Raw genomic sequence first — 14,739 nt, 5'->3', positions numbered from 1 at the left:
TCTCTGATTTGATATCAAGCTCCTTGATCCATTTTGAATTCACTTTTGTGCATGGCGAGAGAAAGGGATTCAGTTTCATTTTGTTGCATATGGATTTCCAGTTTTCCCAGCACCATTTGTTGAAGATGCTATCCTTCCTCCATTGCATGCTTTTAGCCCCTTTGTCAAATATAAGATAGTTGTAGTTTTGTGGATTGGTTTCTGTGTCCTCTATTCTGTACCATTGGTCCACCCGCCTGTTTTGGTACCAGTACCATGCTGGTCACTTTCTATTTAGCTCATACATATCATGAAAATATTTCTGTCAAGTAAAATTTTTATATATTTGCTTGACAACAACTTCCCAGTGGAGTTGCTCATATTCATACAAAGCAAGACAGTGAGTAGCCCAATTTGGAGAAAAAGAGCTAGAAAATGTGTTGAAATTCAGTTATGTCTTTCATTGGTTTAGTAATATTTAAATATCTAATGTAGAATATTTACAGAACATGGGACTTTCCCTTTCCGGCATTCCGAGGATTATGGAACTTTCTTGAAGACTCTCAAGGCCTGTATCTTGACCTAGAGCACCCTTAGCAAATAGTATACCAATCAGTACCTTGCAAGAGAAAGTCATTTTGAAAGAAATGAGAGAATTTGAAGAAATATGTCTTTTATGGGTCCCCATTGCCAACCAAATTAAATGGAACCTCTTCACTCTGATTATAAGTTCTGTTTTGTCCAGTCTTTCCTCCCCAATTCTCTAGCTATACACTCTGTGTTTCCTGCCTCTGTTCTTTTTCTGAAAATGGTTCTCTTCCTGGAATATTTTTCCCTATCGTCCCCATCCCTTTTTTTAAGCTCATGGAAATCCTGTTTTCTAAGATCCTCTCAATTCCTCAATTCCACTTCCTCCAAGAAGCCTCTTCTAGACCTCCCTGTCCCATTGCCTCACCTCCTTACCGGTGCCATTTCCACAACCTGGCCTTTTTCTTTGTGTTTTACCTGTGCATTTAACTTGGTCCCTCCTTAGAAGTGTGGATGTCTGTTTGCCCCTTCTAAGCAGGAGGCTGTTTGAAGGCAGTGACACCACGCTATTATACTGCATGTTTGCACTCTGTTCCTTCTGTGTAAAGAACCCCTTTGCTCATAATGGTGACTAGTACATATTGGGTATATGATGGCTAAGAATATGAACCACATGTGTTTCTACTAGTGTTAACTTAAGTCTTACTTTTTCAATTTTTACTATTTCAGAATGTTGACAGACAAATTCTGAGATGTAACCCAAGGCCTGGGAAGGTAAGGATAGTTTTTGCAAGTAGATGAAGAAAAAAAGTGAAAATCAGGTTTGGAGAGTTTAAGATAAATACTTTTGCTTGATTTAGAAAATGATTTTTCTACTCGAGGATTTTACATTTGAAGTAATATTTGTTTTTATCTATTTAGGATATTTTATTTTGTATATTCTAGGACATTCTGAAAATTTAAATACATTCTTAAAATGGGTCATTGGGCCTGTCTACTTTATGTTACAGATGGTTATCTATGATCTCCATGGAAGTGAATATAAACACGAGATCTACTGTAATGTTCCTGATGCTACAGCATGGTCTTTTCCCAATGGAGTATTGATAAAAGTTGTAAGAGGCTGGTAAGAAATCTCAATGATTTATAGCATATTTTCTGAAATTAAGCATGCCTTCTTGTATTTGTATTTCTTGTAAAAGTTATATTCCTTTTCCTCTAGTATTAGACATAGTTCTTTTTATTTGCTATGGCAGAAAATACAGGGTGCTTTTAGTACTTAAAGCCAGCAGTCACCAATACTTAATACAGTATTGGGAGTATTAGTAGGATAGAATTGGCACAGTGAGTTGAATGCTTCAGTCGAATGAAGCAGAGTTTTGAAAATGAGTTCAGAATTTGTGGGATGCTAAGGAATGCGAAGGTCACATAGTTAGAGTTATTAGTATAGCTGAAATGCTCAAGAAGTGAGGAATTCCTTATATGGTCCAAAACTGGTGGAAAACCTCAATTTGTTATTATGAACCATGTCCCATAGACATGCTGGAGTCAGAATTTCTTTGTCCAGAGTTTGGGCTGGTATTCATGTTTTAAGAAGTATAGTGTATTGTTGTCTTTACTTAACAAAATGTAACCCATCTCGTGATTATCCATCAAAAGAAAAATTAGACTAGAAGTGTAACTTGAAATTGTTAAATTATCTTTTCTTTTTCTTTTTTTAATTTTTTTAATTATAATTATATATGACAGCAGAATTCATTACAATTCATATCACACATATAGAGTACAAATTTTTCATATCTCTGGTTGTACACAGAGTAGAATCACACCATTCATGTCTTCATACATGTACTTAGGGTAATGATGTCCATCTCATTCCACTGTCTTTTCTGCCCCCATGTCCCCTCCCCTCCCCACCCCCCCTTTGCTCTATCTAAAGTTCATCTAATCCACCCATACTTCCCACCCCAAACCCATTTTGAATCAGCATCTTTATTTCAGAGAAAATATTTAGCATTTAGCTTTTTGGGATTGGCTAACTTCACTTAGCATCATATTCTCCAACTCCATCCATTTACCTGCAAATGCCATGATTTTATTCTCTCTTAATGCTAAATAATTCCATTGTATATAAATTATTTCTGATATGAATGTATAGCTTTGTGTATATAATGAAGTACATGTGTACATAAATATAGACAGACATATACTGTGTGGTATGGTGTTCAGTATTTTTTTTTTTTTTTTTAAATATTTATTTAGTTAGTTAGTTTTTGGCGGACACAACATCTTCGTTGGTATGTGGTGCTGAGGATCGAACCCGGGCCGCACGCATGCCAGGCCAGCGCGCTACCACTTGAGCCACATCCCCAGCCCGGTGTTCAGTATCTTTATTTCCAAGGGTGTACACTTCTTTCTTATACTACTTGTCAATAATTAAGTTAAGATATTTTATTTTTAAAAAAAGAGTCTTATATTCTAATAGTAGGAAGAGGCCAGTTTAAAAAAACTATAAGTAGATAAAACGATCTGTTACTTATTATTATTTGTCATATGCATCATTACTTATAAGATTAGATATAACTCATCACTGTGTTCATATTTGTTTAGCTGGCTATTATATGAGAAACCACATTTCCAAGGTCAGAAATGTGTGTTAGAAGAAGGGGAAACGGTGTTAAATCGTGACTGGATTCTTCAGAACAGAAAACATCCACAAAGAAAATTTGTATTGGGTTCTATCAAACGTGTCTTAAAGGTAACAAAGCTGTAGATTTTCCCTCATTTTTTTCTTTCATTTATCACATAGTAAAACTATGTTGTGGCCTAGCAGTACTTAAGTATAGTTACTAATATTTGTTCTAACTTTATTAATCTTTATTATCATATTGATAATTTTTGAATTTACATATATAAACCATTGAAGTGAATGAAAACTTAAAATTTTAACTGTATTCTGGCTATTAAAGTGGTACATGTACTGTGTTCATACATACCCATACACATGTGTGCATATTTATATATAACATTAGGACTATATTATCTAGGAATTTTTAGGGGAAAAGCCAATATTTTCAAATGTATCTCTTAATAATATATTCTGCTACTACTAAGTATGGCCATATGTGTGCATTCATGTTTGTGTATGTGTTAGGATACATCAGAAAAGGAGAGATGAGGAGAGGAAGCAAAAGGCGTTTTTTTTTTTTTTCTGTCTAGAAATATTAATGAAGATGAGGAAGGTCTTCCAAGGTAATTAAACATTTTGTGAGACATTCAATGATAGATTAGAGGAAGGGTTAATTAGTGATAAGGGAAGATGTCATATAAGGACAGAATATCCTCTCACATATTTAAAACTTTTCCTTCAGCAGTAACGTCATATATGAGGTAGTGCAGTTATTCATGTGACAGTCATCATGGGTATATATGTTTTCCAGAAATCATTTATATACTTCAAAATAGAAATTGAAGTGAATCCTACTATGATTTGCTTAAGTTATTAAACTGTTGATAGTTGCAGAAAAAAATATGTGAAAAAAATAAAGCTGGCACATAGAAAAACTCAACTTACCATAAGGTGTGTTTGCGTATATTTGAATGAATCAGAACTACACCAATGTGTGTCTGACAAATATTTGTGTCTGCTTTTGGATCTAATACCATTTGGGGTTCTGGGAATAGAAATGCAAGTGAGATATAGTCCCTTATTTCATGTTGCTTAAAGTCTGGGGAGAAGCTGCTGAATCACATGACCATGTAACTCAGGAAGTGCTCTGCAGGGCCCTGAGGGTCCACCACGAAGAAGTACCTCACCTTTTGGGAAGAGGCATCTCCCCTGGAGGAGGTAGCACCTGATCTAAATTTAGAAAAGATCAAACAGGAGTTAGGCAGTATGGGAGATGTAAGGGAGCTCCTGGTAGAGCCACTTTTGTCCAGATGAAGAGGTGAGCATTGGTGGCCCGGTGGTACTCAAGGAGATTAAAATGGCTAAGGCAGAGAGGGAAGTGTCCACTTGGATGGAAGGATCCAAGTGACCAGTTCAGTTCTGCAAAGAGCATCTGAATGCTCACTTAATTTAGCTAACTCACTAGAAATTCCTTGAAATGAATAATTAGTTTGTAGGTGGAATCTTTGGGGATTTGTATTATTTATAGTTTTATGCTTTCCTTGAGAATATCAGACACCATGTAAAGCTTAGGGGCAAAAGTGAATGAAATGAGGCATTCAGCCACCCTCAAAACCCCCGTGAAATCAAACGAATAAAATGGAACAGATCAGTTTGTTGATCTTAGATATTTGAATGAATATTTACACATCCACCATTTGCTTTCATTTTTTCCCCTCCTTCCATTGTTGTTAGTTTTAGAACTAAAATTTTTGGATTTTTAGTTGCAATGCTAATGTCTTGATTGGCTCATAACTTTAGATGAGGAAAGAAAATACTCTTTGAACAGAGAAAGCACTCACATTGTTCTAAACGTTTTATGAAGTAAGCGTCAGACATTAAGCTGTTCCCTTTTTCTCTAATCTTGTCAAGAATCTGCCTGTGGATAGCTTCATTTTCATGGTGGCTGTTGCCGTGCCAGATTCATGGAGGCCTATGCCAACTTTATATTGTTTAATTACCTTAAAGTTGGTTTGGTATTAGTAGTAGTCAAAACTTTAATGTCATTTAACCCTTTATGTGGTATTATCCTGTATATGGGACACAAAATTTTATAGGACACTTAAAAAACTGCTCAGTTTTAAGTTTCCATAAGTGACCAATATATGGGACTATGGGGAATAATGGATTAAAGATGATGCTTTCACAGTGTCTTCACTCAACTGAGAACAGATACACCAGATACCCTTAGTCTTCAGCAATTTGTATATTTTGTATACTCAGGGCTTATCTTTGTGAGAATAATTGAGAGTGGGGGTAGCAGTGCAGCAAATTTTGACTCAGGTGCTTAACTTTCTCAAATTAGAATAAATGAGTATTGCAAATTACTATGTTTACTGTGCATTTAATATTCTTTTTAATGGTATGGCATTTTTCTTATGGCCAGAAGTTACTTAGTTTGTGCACACTTCATTAATGAATCTACAAGAGAGAGATCTGTTGTTAGACCAGGGACTGAGGCAGCTCATAGAAAATAGAAACAAGTAGATTTTCATACTGTTTTCGTTAACAAACATACATTCCCACTCTGTTTCTCTTTTATAACCTTGTTTCTGTTTCTACTAATTATTGTAATAGTCTAAGCTCACAGAGTTTACCAGGATACACTTGCAAAGTATAGTACAATTAGAAATGTCCAGGAGGAAGCCAGTAAACTGTTAGAGTAAGCTATTAATTGTCGCTAGATTACTGTAAAGTACCCTTCAGTTGCTAGTGTTTGACTGCCTTTGTCCATCAAGGATTATAATAGCTCTTCCAAAAGATGCTATTTCTGTGAATAGCTACTGTAGAATACAGAACATAGTGAAATCTTTTTCAATCAACTGGAGCAAAAATTGGGCTTCTAATAAAGATAGCTGAGAACATATGCCTTCTTATTTTTGTTTATATTCACTTTTATGTTTTTGCTGCTGTGCTGTTTCCTTCTGTGTTGTAGACAAGAATTCCTCTTTGCTTTTCCCCTTTTGAAGTACACCACCCAAACATTGTTTGTATAACACAATGCAGAGGAAACTTGTTTGTGTGAGACACTTAGTTATGTATTCTGTTACTGTACCTCAGATCCCTGGAGGAACATTAATAAGCAGCATTTGAAATAATGTTACTAGAACTCTATTATGAATAGCATACAAAAGACTATTGAAGATTGACAGTTGACTGTTCTGGACATTTCTGGCTATTTTTGAAATGAAAATTTAGAAGGAAATCTTTTATATTTCAAAGGAGATTCTAGGTTATGCTTCTTTAATATGTTAAATTTTGAAACTAATTTTCTGAAATGAGACGAATAAATGTTCTTGCCTTTATGTATTTTTTAAGAAAAGTAGAACAGTTTGTAGGGCTTAATAATAATACATAACAATTGTAGCTTTTATTATTTTAATGTTTATATTCACCTTTTTTGAACTAAACAGCTTCACTTTGAAAGGATAATTGTGACATTGTATTTTAACTAATAAAATTTGAGTTTGAGATACTAAATTCCCTAATATGGTTCTAAATGTCTTCTATATGAACACTGAAAAGTACTTTAATATTACATGTAACAATCTAAATTATTTCACATTTTAATGAGAATGATCAAAACTCAGTTTGGGGAAAGGTTAAAGAATTACAAAATTGCAAAACACATAGTTTCAGTCTTTAATATATACCACCTCTGTTACTGCAGTTACCTATTTTAGTAAAGTGTATTCATTTGAATTTCACATTTTCCTAGGTAAGAATTCTGCTCCTGCAACCTGAGTTGTATAATTACACACTCATGCGTAATGAGATAGATTGTGTGTTCAGACAGAAGGTTATCCGTAATTTTGGAGAAGGGGGGAAATAATTGTGATATTACTTCCCTAAAGAAGAATGAGATCTCTCTTTTGAGTTATGAGTTGACTGTTATGAGAGATTTTTATAAATAATGCAGAGAGTTGTCTCTTTAGCTAAGATGAGGGAAGCATCTTCAGAGTTTACAAAGGCCTAGTAAGACTAGCCTGACTGCAGAGCTGTGGGGTGTGAGTGGGGTCATGGTGCTATGGAACAGTGAACCGAAGTGTGGATTGAGTGTGATTGCATCTTCACCCAAGGTGCTAAATGTAGAAAGTGGTGTTCTCACAATCCAAGCTACATTAAGAGTAGCTTCTACTTGATTGGTGGTTGTGATTGGAAGCCGGGAGTGGGGGGTGGAGGGGAGGGGGGCATTATTGAAGAGTGGACCATGGCAATGGGATTAGATAAGGAGATATATGGGAGTGTAACTTTAAAGAGAAGATCTGAAGGAACATGTTAACAGTGGGTACCTAATTCTTATGACTGATCGAGTGTAGCATCAAATTTCTTAAGTTTCTTAAGCCTTTCTTTATCATGCCAGTTTACACTAAAAAAAAAAAAAAAAGGTTCCACAAGTAGGAAAACAGATTTCCTTTCCCCTCACCTCTAATTCCGACTTCTTTTGTCAGTGTAAATTAGATAAACACTCTGAAGGCGTAGTGCCTCTCTATTCTTTATTTTTTATGTCCCCCATGAGATCAACTTTTATTTAACTCCCTTCCTCCCTTATGGCTTTGTTATGCTTCTAAGAAGGAAGGCTTACAGACCTTTGGCACTCAAAGCCTTTAGTAACTCTGAGCATTACTTAATGGAACAAGTGTTTAAAAAACAAAGCAGAAAAAACTGGTACAATAGTTTTTCCATAAATTTGATCATTTTCTGGTTATTAACATGATTCTTCAGAAAAATTCATGTAGAAAGTAATTAAGGAGCAAAAATATTTCCTTTACGTTTTTTTTGTGAAGAAATTCAGCTGAACAATGAGAATAATTATAACAATGTCCAGGGGGTTTGAGAATGCTAGCCTGTGTGTCTTTAGATGATTTCAAAGTAAAATTACTTATTTACTGTTTTTCAGGATTGCGGCATTCCAGAGATAGAACTTTGCCCACAGTCTGACTCAGCTTATTGCCCTATCTACATACAGCGAGCAGTCCCCAATTTAGAAGAACTGAGTATCCCCAAATCTGTGTCTTTCACTGTGAATTCGGGAGTGTATGTATCAGTTCCTCTTTATTATAATGACTGATGGCCACCAAAGTTAATTTTTTGTTTTATATTTTAGTAGGTGACATATAAATTTCTGAAGTTTTAGTTAATTTACTTTATTTATGCTCCTGGAAAGACAAATGCAGGTTTTAAAACATATTCAATCTTTCTGTGGATCCAATTAAGGCTTTTATGTATAGAATCCTTAGACATAGTTCTTGGTGGATGGATCCTTTGTCTCCCACATTTTGAGGCTGAAAAATAAAAACATGTCCCTGGTCTAGAAGTCTGGGGTTTCTTAGGTGCTAATTCCTGACAACAGGGAGGCACTGTGTTGTTTATCACCCCTCTTTTCCTGAAAGGCAGATGGTATTGCCCTCACATTTTAGGTAAATGCTTTTCCAAGGCTACTAGATGCTGAGCATAGATTTGGTTCTAGGCCTCTGGGTTTCTAAAGGTATCTGTAGGACCATGCATCTCAGCTCAGTCATTGTTTAGTTCCTGATTGGCTCCTGTCACAAAAACCAGTTCATGCCTAGCGCAGCATGGATTCCTCTTCTGTCTCCCATTATTTTTGTCTGCTCTGATAACAGTTGGTATACAATTTTGGGGTCAGTATAGGACATCTTTCTTTGTTTCCTCTAACCATGAATTAAAACTCTTGGGCAGACCTAGTAATTAGTCCAGTGCTTTGGAAGTATCTATAATTATCAAGCTTGGCTAGGAGATAGATGCATCTTTTCAGAATCTTATTTCAAATACTATTTCTATGGCAGCTAGTAGAACTGATACTGATTCTAAAATTGCAGGTCAAAATGTAAAATGCTTAGTGAACCCCTTCCTCTGATTGTTCTAGTTTGAAAAAGAATGGATATACGGGAATGATTATGACTTTTCAGTTATAGTCTTCTTGAGTTAAAAGTGCACGGGCTTTGAGTATTAGAAAATTCTAAGAAAAGTAAAACTTGGAAAACATTAGACTTAGAGGCTAGAAGGATGTGAGTTTTTCATAACATGTTAATACTATGTGCTGTCTGGCCAGTCACTTAGGGTGTGTTTTACTTGTGTAATTCTGTGACGGAGGATTTTTTTGTTTTGTTTTGGGCAAGCCATTTTACTGTTACAGATTCAGATGAAATTATTACTATTATACTTTAACCAATCATTCACTTCTTGTTTAGGTGGCTTGCCTACCCAGATATTAATTTTAAAGGTCAAGCTACAGTGTTGGAGGAAGATCATGGGCTCTTTGAGATTTCTGCAACAGAAATGAAATCATTGCTTCCACTTCAAATGGTAAGCAAATTTAGAAAGAAGTGCTCCTTTCCTCAAATACTCATGAATCCAAAATTAAATAGCTATGATGATTACTCATACATCTCAATATGACATGAATATGTGTACTACTGAATTCGCATACTGCATATTGTTTTTCTGTTTATATCGTAGAGAGGTCTGAATTTACCTTGTGTTGTGCCACAAGTACCACAATACCTGCAAGTTTCCTATATAAGTATTTTTTGTGAGTTTCTTTTCTTGATACTCCTTAGAAAATTGGTTGTAGTAAATTACATTCTTCTACTTCTGTAATGAATGGTAAGCTCAGCATTAATAATAAATGTATATATAGTTCTGTCAATATTTACTTTCTTAAAGATAATAAAATATCTGTAGTATTTATTTCTTTCTGTTGCAAACTTTTGTTTTTTGAGGAGAAAACTATTCAACTAAATGTTGACTGTGTAATAGAACATTTTTAGTTCTTCTGTGCCTTTTTTAGAATACTGTGAATATTAATAAATTTTAAGAAATATCACAATGTGAAGTAGCATTTTGAAACAAGAAATTACAGAATTAGGGTTTTGTGAGGAAGGGTTTACTTTTTCTGCTGTACAATCTTGGCATCATGAAGACATCAAGTGTGATTAGAAAGTGTTGGTAGAACCTGGAAGGGTTAAGTGTGGATAGCTCAATGCTCTTATTTAGAAAGCTCAATTAATTGTAGGGTAAACATTTGGATATTTGGTTTAGAAATCTACTCTGCCAAATATGACTGCTAAATCTACTAGCAATTCAACTTTCTGTTTGGGACATTCTGAGCTGGGATTCAATCTTAATTGCTCATGTGTGCTCAAGGACTAAACCTCAATTGTCTTCCTTGTAGTTATAATTTGGAATCTTTTAAAATTGTAGAGCAATCGGAGACCGTTTTGACTACTACAGAGTAGTACTTAAATGAACTTAAATTTGCTATGTAGTTTTACCAAGTTAGATTTTATATAACCTACATATGTCACTTAGATATTTTGAGAAATTTTAATATCTGCATACCTAATACTAAATAAGAGTATCTTGTTATCTTTAGGGTGGACTGAAAGTGGAAATGCCTATGAACTTAAAGGTAAGTGTTGAAAATGACTTTTGCGGTAGGCCCCAAATACTGAATACTAGTCTTTTTTTTTTTTTTTCTTTTGGGGAGCGGGTACCGGGATTGAATGCAGGGACACTCAACCACTGAGCCATATCCCCAGCCCTATTTTTTTGTACTTTATTTAGAGACAGGGTCTCACTGAGTTGCTTAGCACCTTGCTTTTGATGAGGCTGGCTTTGAACTCAAGATCCTCTTGTCTCAGCCTCCCTAGCCGCTGTGATTACCAGCGTGTGCCATGGCACCCGGCCTCTGAGTATTAATCTTTAAGTATTTGAAATTACTAGAATGAAACAGTTCCCAGAACATATGATAATAAGTGATGTTGAGGAGGTGGGAAGTGACTATACAGACTGTTCATGCATGGCTGTGAATGAGGAGTGGAATCAGTATGCAAAGTTGGAGCTCAAACCCATCAAGTATCTACTGATGTCAAGGTGATTGGTCTGGTTTTTGTTAGGGAGGTGAGTTTGAGATTGCAGCTATATACTTAAATGGAAATAGTTAGCATGTATTTGAGGATGATGCTTACAGAGGAGATCAAGACTGATGAGAAGGAGGTATACATAGCTCTTATCACATAATCATCAGTTTGTAAGTATAAATACCTGAAAGGAGGAATAGAGACAATGAAAACTGGAGGCAGGGGTGCTAGGATTAAACATATATGAGGGGAAAAAGGAGACAGGGTTACAAAATGTATATAAGGAGAGAGAAAGAAACTTAGTGCAGTGATCAAATATGCAAACACCCCTCCTTATAGGTAAGTTGTAGTATCTGTAGCAGAGGTAGGCATGGAAATAGGAGTTCATTCATCCTTCTCCTGTCCTTGGAAACAAGGCACAATTCCTCCAACCCTACCATTTCTGGACTTCCTAATTTGTGGAATTGACTACCATTTCTCAATAACATATATGAAGACTTTAAAAACTTCTTTATATCTAATGCACATTGACTCTATATGTTGCAATTTTATATATCTGAGTTTTAAAAAAAAATATTTATGCCTGGGTTTCACTTTTAGACTTTTGAATTGGTATGTGGTCAAAAATTTTCAGAGTCCCAGATGATTTGAAAATGCCGTGAAAATTGCAAACTACTAATCTAATAAATGTACATTTAGCTGTAACACTGAGTGACTCATATGAATCTCCTAGCTGGTGACATGACAGATCTGATAGGCTGAGTCTTCCTTGGGCTTTGCAGTTTTACAGGTTGTAAGCATAAATGACTGGATTGATCTTCATAAATAATCACAGTTTGCAAGTTCTTAGATAACATTGATAATGTCACAGTACCTTACTCATTAAAGAATTACTGCTTTTTATTTGGCTTGAATATTGTCATCACATGTTATATCCCAGTGGCACATGCCTATAATCACAGCTACTCAGGAGGCTAAGGCAGAAGGATCTCAAGTTCAATAACAAACCTCTGCAACTTAGCAAGACCCTATGTCAAAATAAAATTTTGAAAAAGGACCTGGGGCAGTGGTATAACACTTGTCTAGTATATAGGAAGCCCTGGATTTGATCCCAAGTACCACAAAACAAGCAAGCAAATATATCACTTCCAATAGACCTTTCTATAAAAATCTAACGTGCAAAATAGAGCCATATATATATATATATATATATATATATATATATTACATTTTCTAAAGTATGATCATGGTAAATAATTTTTTTGTTTTTCAGGTCATTATTTATGAAAAACCTCACTTCCATGGACAGGCCAAAGACTTTAGTGAACATATCCATTCCGTCCCTAATTTTTTAAAAAATGATGGGGACTTTCAAGGAATTGGATCAATTCGTGTCATTGGTGGAGTGTGAGTGTCATCTTTTCAATATTTGACTTAGTATCCTTCTTTTGAAGTCTACATAATAACTGCTCAACAGGGCAAACACAGCCAGCCTTATTCTAAAAATATACATCCTTTCTGTAGTATGCAAAGTAACAACAATGCTTACTAATGGTTTTCTATGTTGGTATTAAAGATTTTGAGATAGAAGATATTTTCTACATTTAATGTAAAACGTCACCGCTTAACATTTCTAGACACAGCATAGAAGATAAAAGAGTTGTAAACTAAGTTATCTTCTCATTGGTAATGAACATGAGTGAGAACCCAGTCTTATCTTCTGTTCTGGTGGTGTGTTAATGTTTGTAGACTGATGTGTTGACTTTGCCAGTGAACCCCTTCTCATTAAAGAAATAGCTTGGGTTGTGTATTTGTAAAGCTGAGAGTTTTTGACACTGATGGCCCTCATCTCTGAACTGTTTTTGAGGAAACTCTTTAAGAACACCTGGGTATAAATATATGTACACGCATAAAGGTAAAACCATAAAGAAGAAACTCCCCACAAAGCTTATTTACTGTTGTCAACCCAGTGCCAGAATCCCTTAGAAACATTCTCTTGTCTCTAGCAAAACATTGGTTATTTTGAATATTGGTTCATTTGAATGTTAAGCATTAGTGTCTCTTAATATTTGTTGTAATATCATATAACTTGTTTATCCTCTTCTAGCAAATGATGCTACTAAAATATTTTTATTCACAGGCATTAAATAGCTTATCTAAGGGCACTTGAGTGTCTAACATATAAGGGCTTAGACTTTACAATTTATGACAACAAATTAAGTGATGGCCATACCAGCCAAAATGAAAATGTCAGAGACCTTAGCATACTAGATATATGGTTCACATTGATAATTGCTCTGACAAGTTGGTAGTTATTTAATTACTTTTCTTTAAATTTCAAAAAGTGCTTGGGACTGAAAAGAACAGATACAGTTTGGCTAAATACATATTACTATGTTGTATTTCTCTGTAGTCTTTGGTTTGTGAACACATCTGCTTCTTATTAATCCTGCTCTAAAATATTTTTGCCTCTTCCTGTCTTTGGAATCTAAATGTTTTCTCCATTAACTAGGCAGACTTAAAACTAGTTTTCTGCTTTATTCTGCTTTACAGAATATTATCTGCTAAAATTTGGTGTGATGAACAGTGTTATTCTCTAAGTTTTCTTACAACGGTTTAATAAGAACAATCTCAAGAAAGTATGGCTGTATATAGCATACACACTTCCATTTTTATATGGCACTTGCAGGAGAAAAATGTGATGTTCCCACTTAAAAATGGCCACCTGGCTTCATTTGTTTTCGCCATTGTTTGCTGTTTGTTAGCTGTTTAGTTTATGTGTAGATATTATAGACTCTTCTTTATCCCTATCCCATCTTGAGAGATCTAGGGAAAGTAACACTGATGTTCTTTTTTTTTTTTTTTTTTTTTTAAGTATTGGGGATTAAACCCAAAGCTTTGCATATGATAGATCCATCCTTGTGGTAACTATATCCCTGGCCCTTTTTGTTTTATTTTGAATCAGGGTCTTACTAAGTTGCCCAGACTGGCCTCAGATTTGAAATTCTTCTACCTCAGTCCTCTGATATCTAGGATTTCAGGCGGACACCAGTTCACCTGGTGATCTGGTGAGATTGACATTCTTAATTTTTCTCAGATAATATACATAGTTAGATATCCCAAATAGACATTTAAATAGAATGGAATTTTAATCACAACAATCTGTTATTAAAACTAGGCAGAAGATTTCTGCACTCTCATTATGTAATAGATTTACTAAACTTCATCTATCCTTTAACATTAAAGTCTTCTATACCTCATACACTTTTTTTCTCATTCTGGTATGATTAAAAACATGTTTTGAATAGCCACATTATTATAAAAGGAATTTAGAATTTGTAAGTTTTCTGTGAAATTTTGTTATTACAGGATAGTTTAAGAATACAATAATATTAGTCTCTCTACATACTATAAATATACTAAGGTGTTTTAAGTAGTTTAATATAAGTTATAAGTTTATTCTAATTCATGTGAACCCCCTCCTCTGTACCACACCATACGTATACATACAGAGAGCAAGAAGAGATTAATTATTGCTGAATGGATACTATTATAGAGTGTCTTATGAAAACAATTTGGGGGGGCAGGGAGAAAAGAAAAACAATGGTAGGCAATCCTCCTGTGCTTTCTTTTGATAAGCTTCTGAATTCAGAAGTCTCCAAAGCTTAGAATAGTCATCCT

General features: G+C 34.8%; 1 protein-coding gene and 1 long non-coding RNA gene across 4 annotated transcripts in view; one reads left to right on the top strand and one right to left on the bottom strand.

Moving 5' to 3' along the window:
- Crybg3 (crystallin beta-gamma domain containing 3) overlaps window positions 1–14,739 on the top strand; it is a 120,463-nt gene that overhangs the window by 59,956 nt on the left and 45,768 nt on the right. For all 3 annotated transcript variants that reach the window (XR_007347691.1, XM_015478299.2, XM_048803484.1), the window contains exons 5-11: window positions 1,237–1,281; window positions 1,518–1,633; window positions 3,118–3,265; window positions 8,076–8,212; window positions 9,388–9,502; window positions 10,572–10,607; window positions 12,332–12,465. Coding sequence is in view for 2 of the 3 variants with exons in the window: in XM_015478299.2 (XP_015333785.2) it covers window positions 1,237–1,281; window positions 1,518–1,633; window positions 3,118–3,265; window positions 8,076–8,212; window positions 9,388–9,502; window positions 10,572–10,607; window positions 12,332–12,465 (731 nt within the window). In the remaining variant the exon portion in view is untranslated. The remainder of the gene's footprint in view (window positions 1–1,236; window positions 1,282–1,517; window positions 1,634–3,117; window positions 3,266–8,075; window positions 8,213–9,387; window positions 9,503–10,571; window positions 10,608–12,331; window positions 12,466–14,739) is intronic.
- LOC125616908 lies at window positions 3,191–6,924 on the bottom strand. The gene is made up of 3 exons (XR_007347693.1): window positions 6,226–6,924; window positions 4,272–4,281; window positions 3,191–3,202 (listed from the first exon to the last, which is right to left on the bottom strand). It is a non-coding gene; the product is annotated as an uncharacterized LOC125616908 (long non-coding RNA).

The sequence above is a fragment of the Marmota marmota genome, unplaced genomic scaffold (assembly GCF_001458135.2).
Source record: "Marmota marmota marmota unplaced genomic scaffold, marMar, whole genome shotgun sequence".
NCBI classification, from domain to species: Eukaryota; Metazoa; Chordata; class Mammalia; order Rodentia; family Sciuridae; genus Marmota; species Marmota marmota.
Note: the sequence above shows the minus strand (reverse complement) of the source record. Positions and strands in the feature narration are given on the sequence as shown.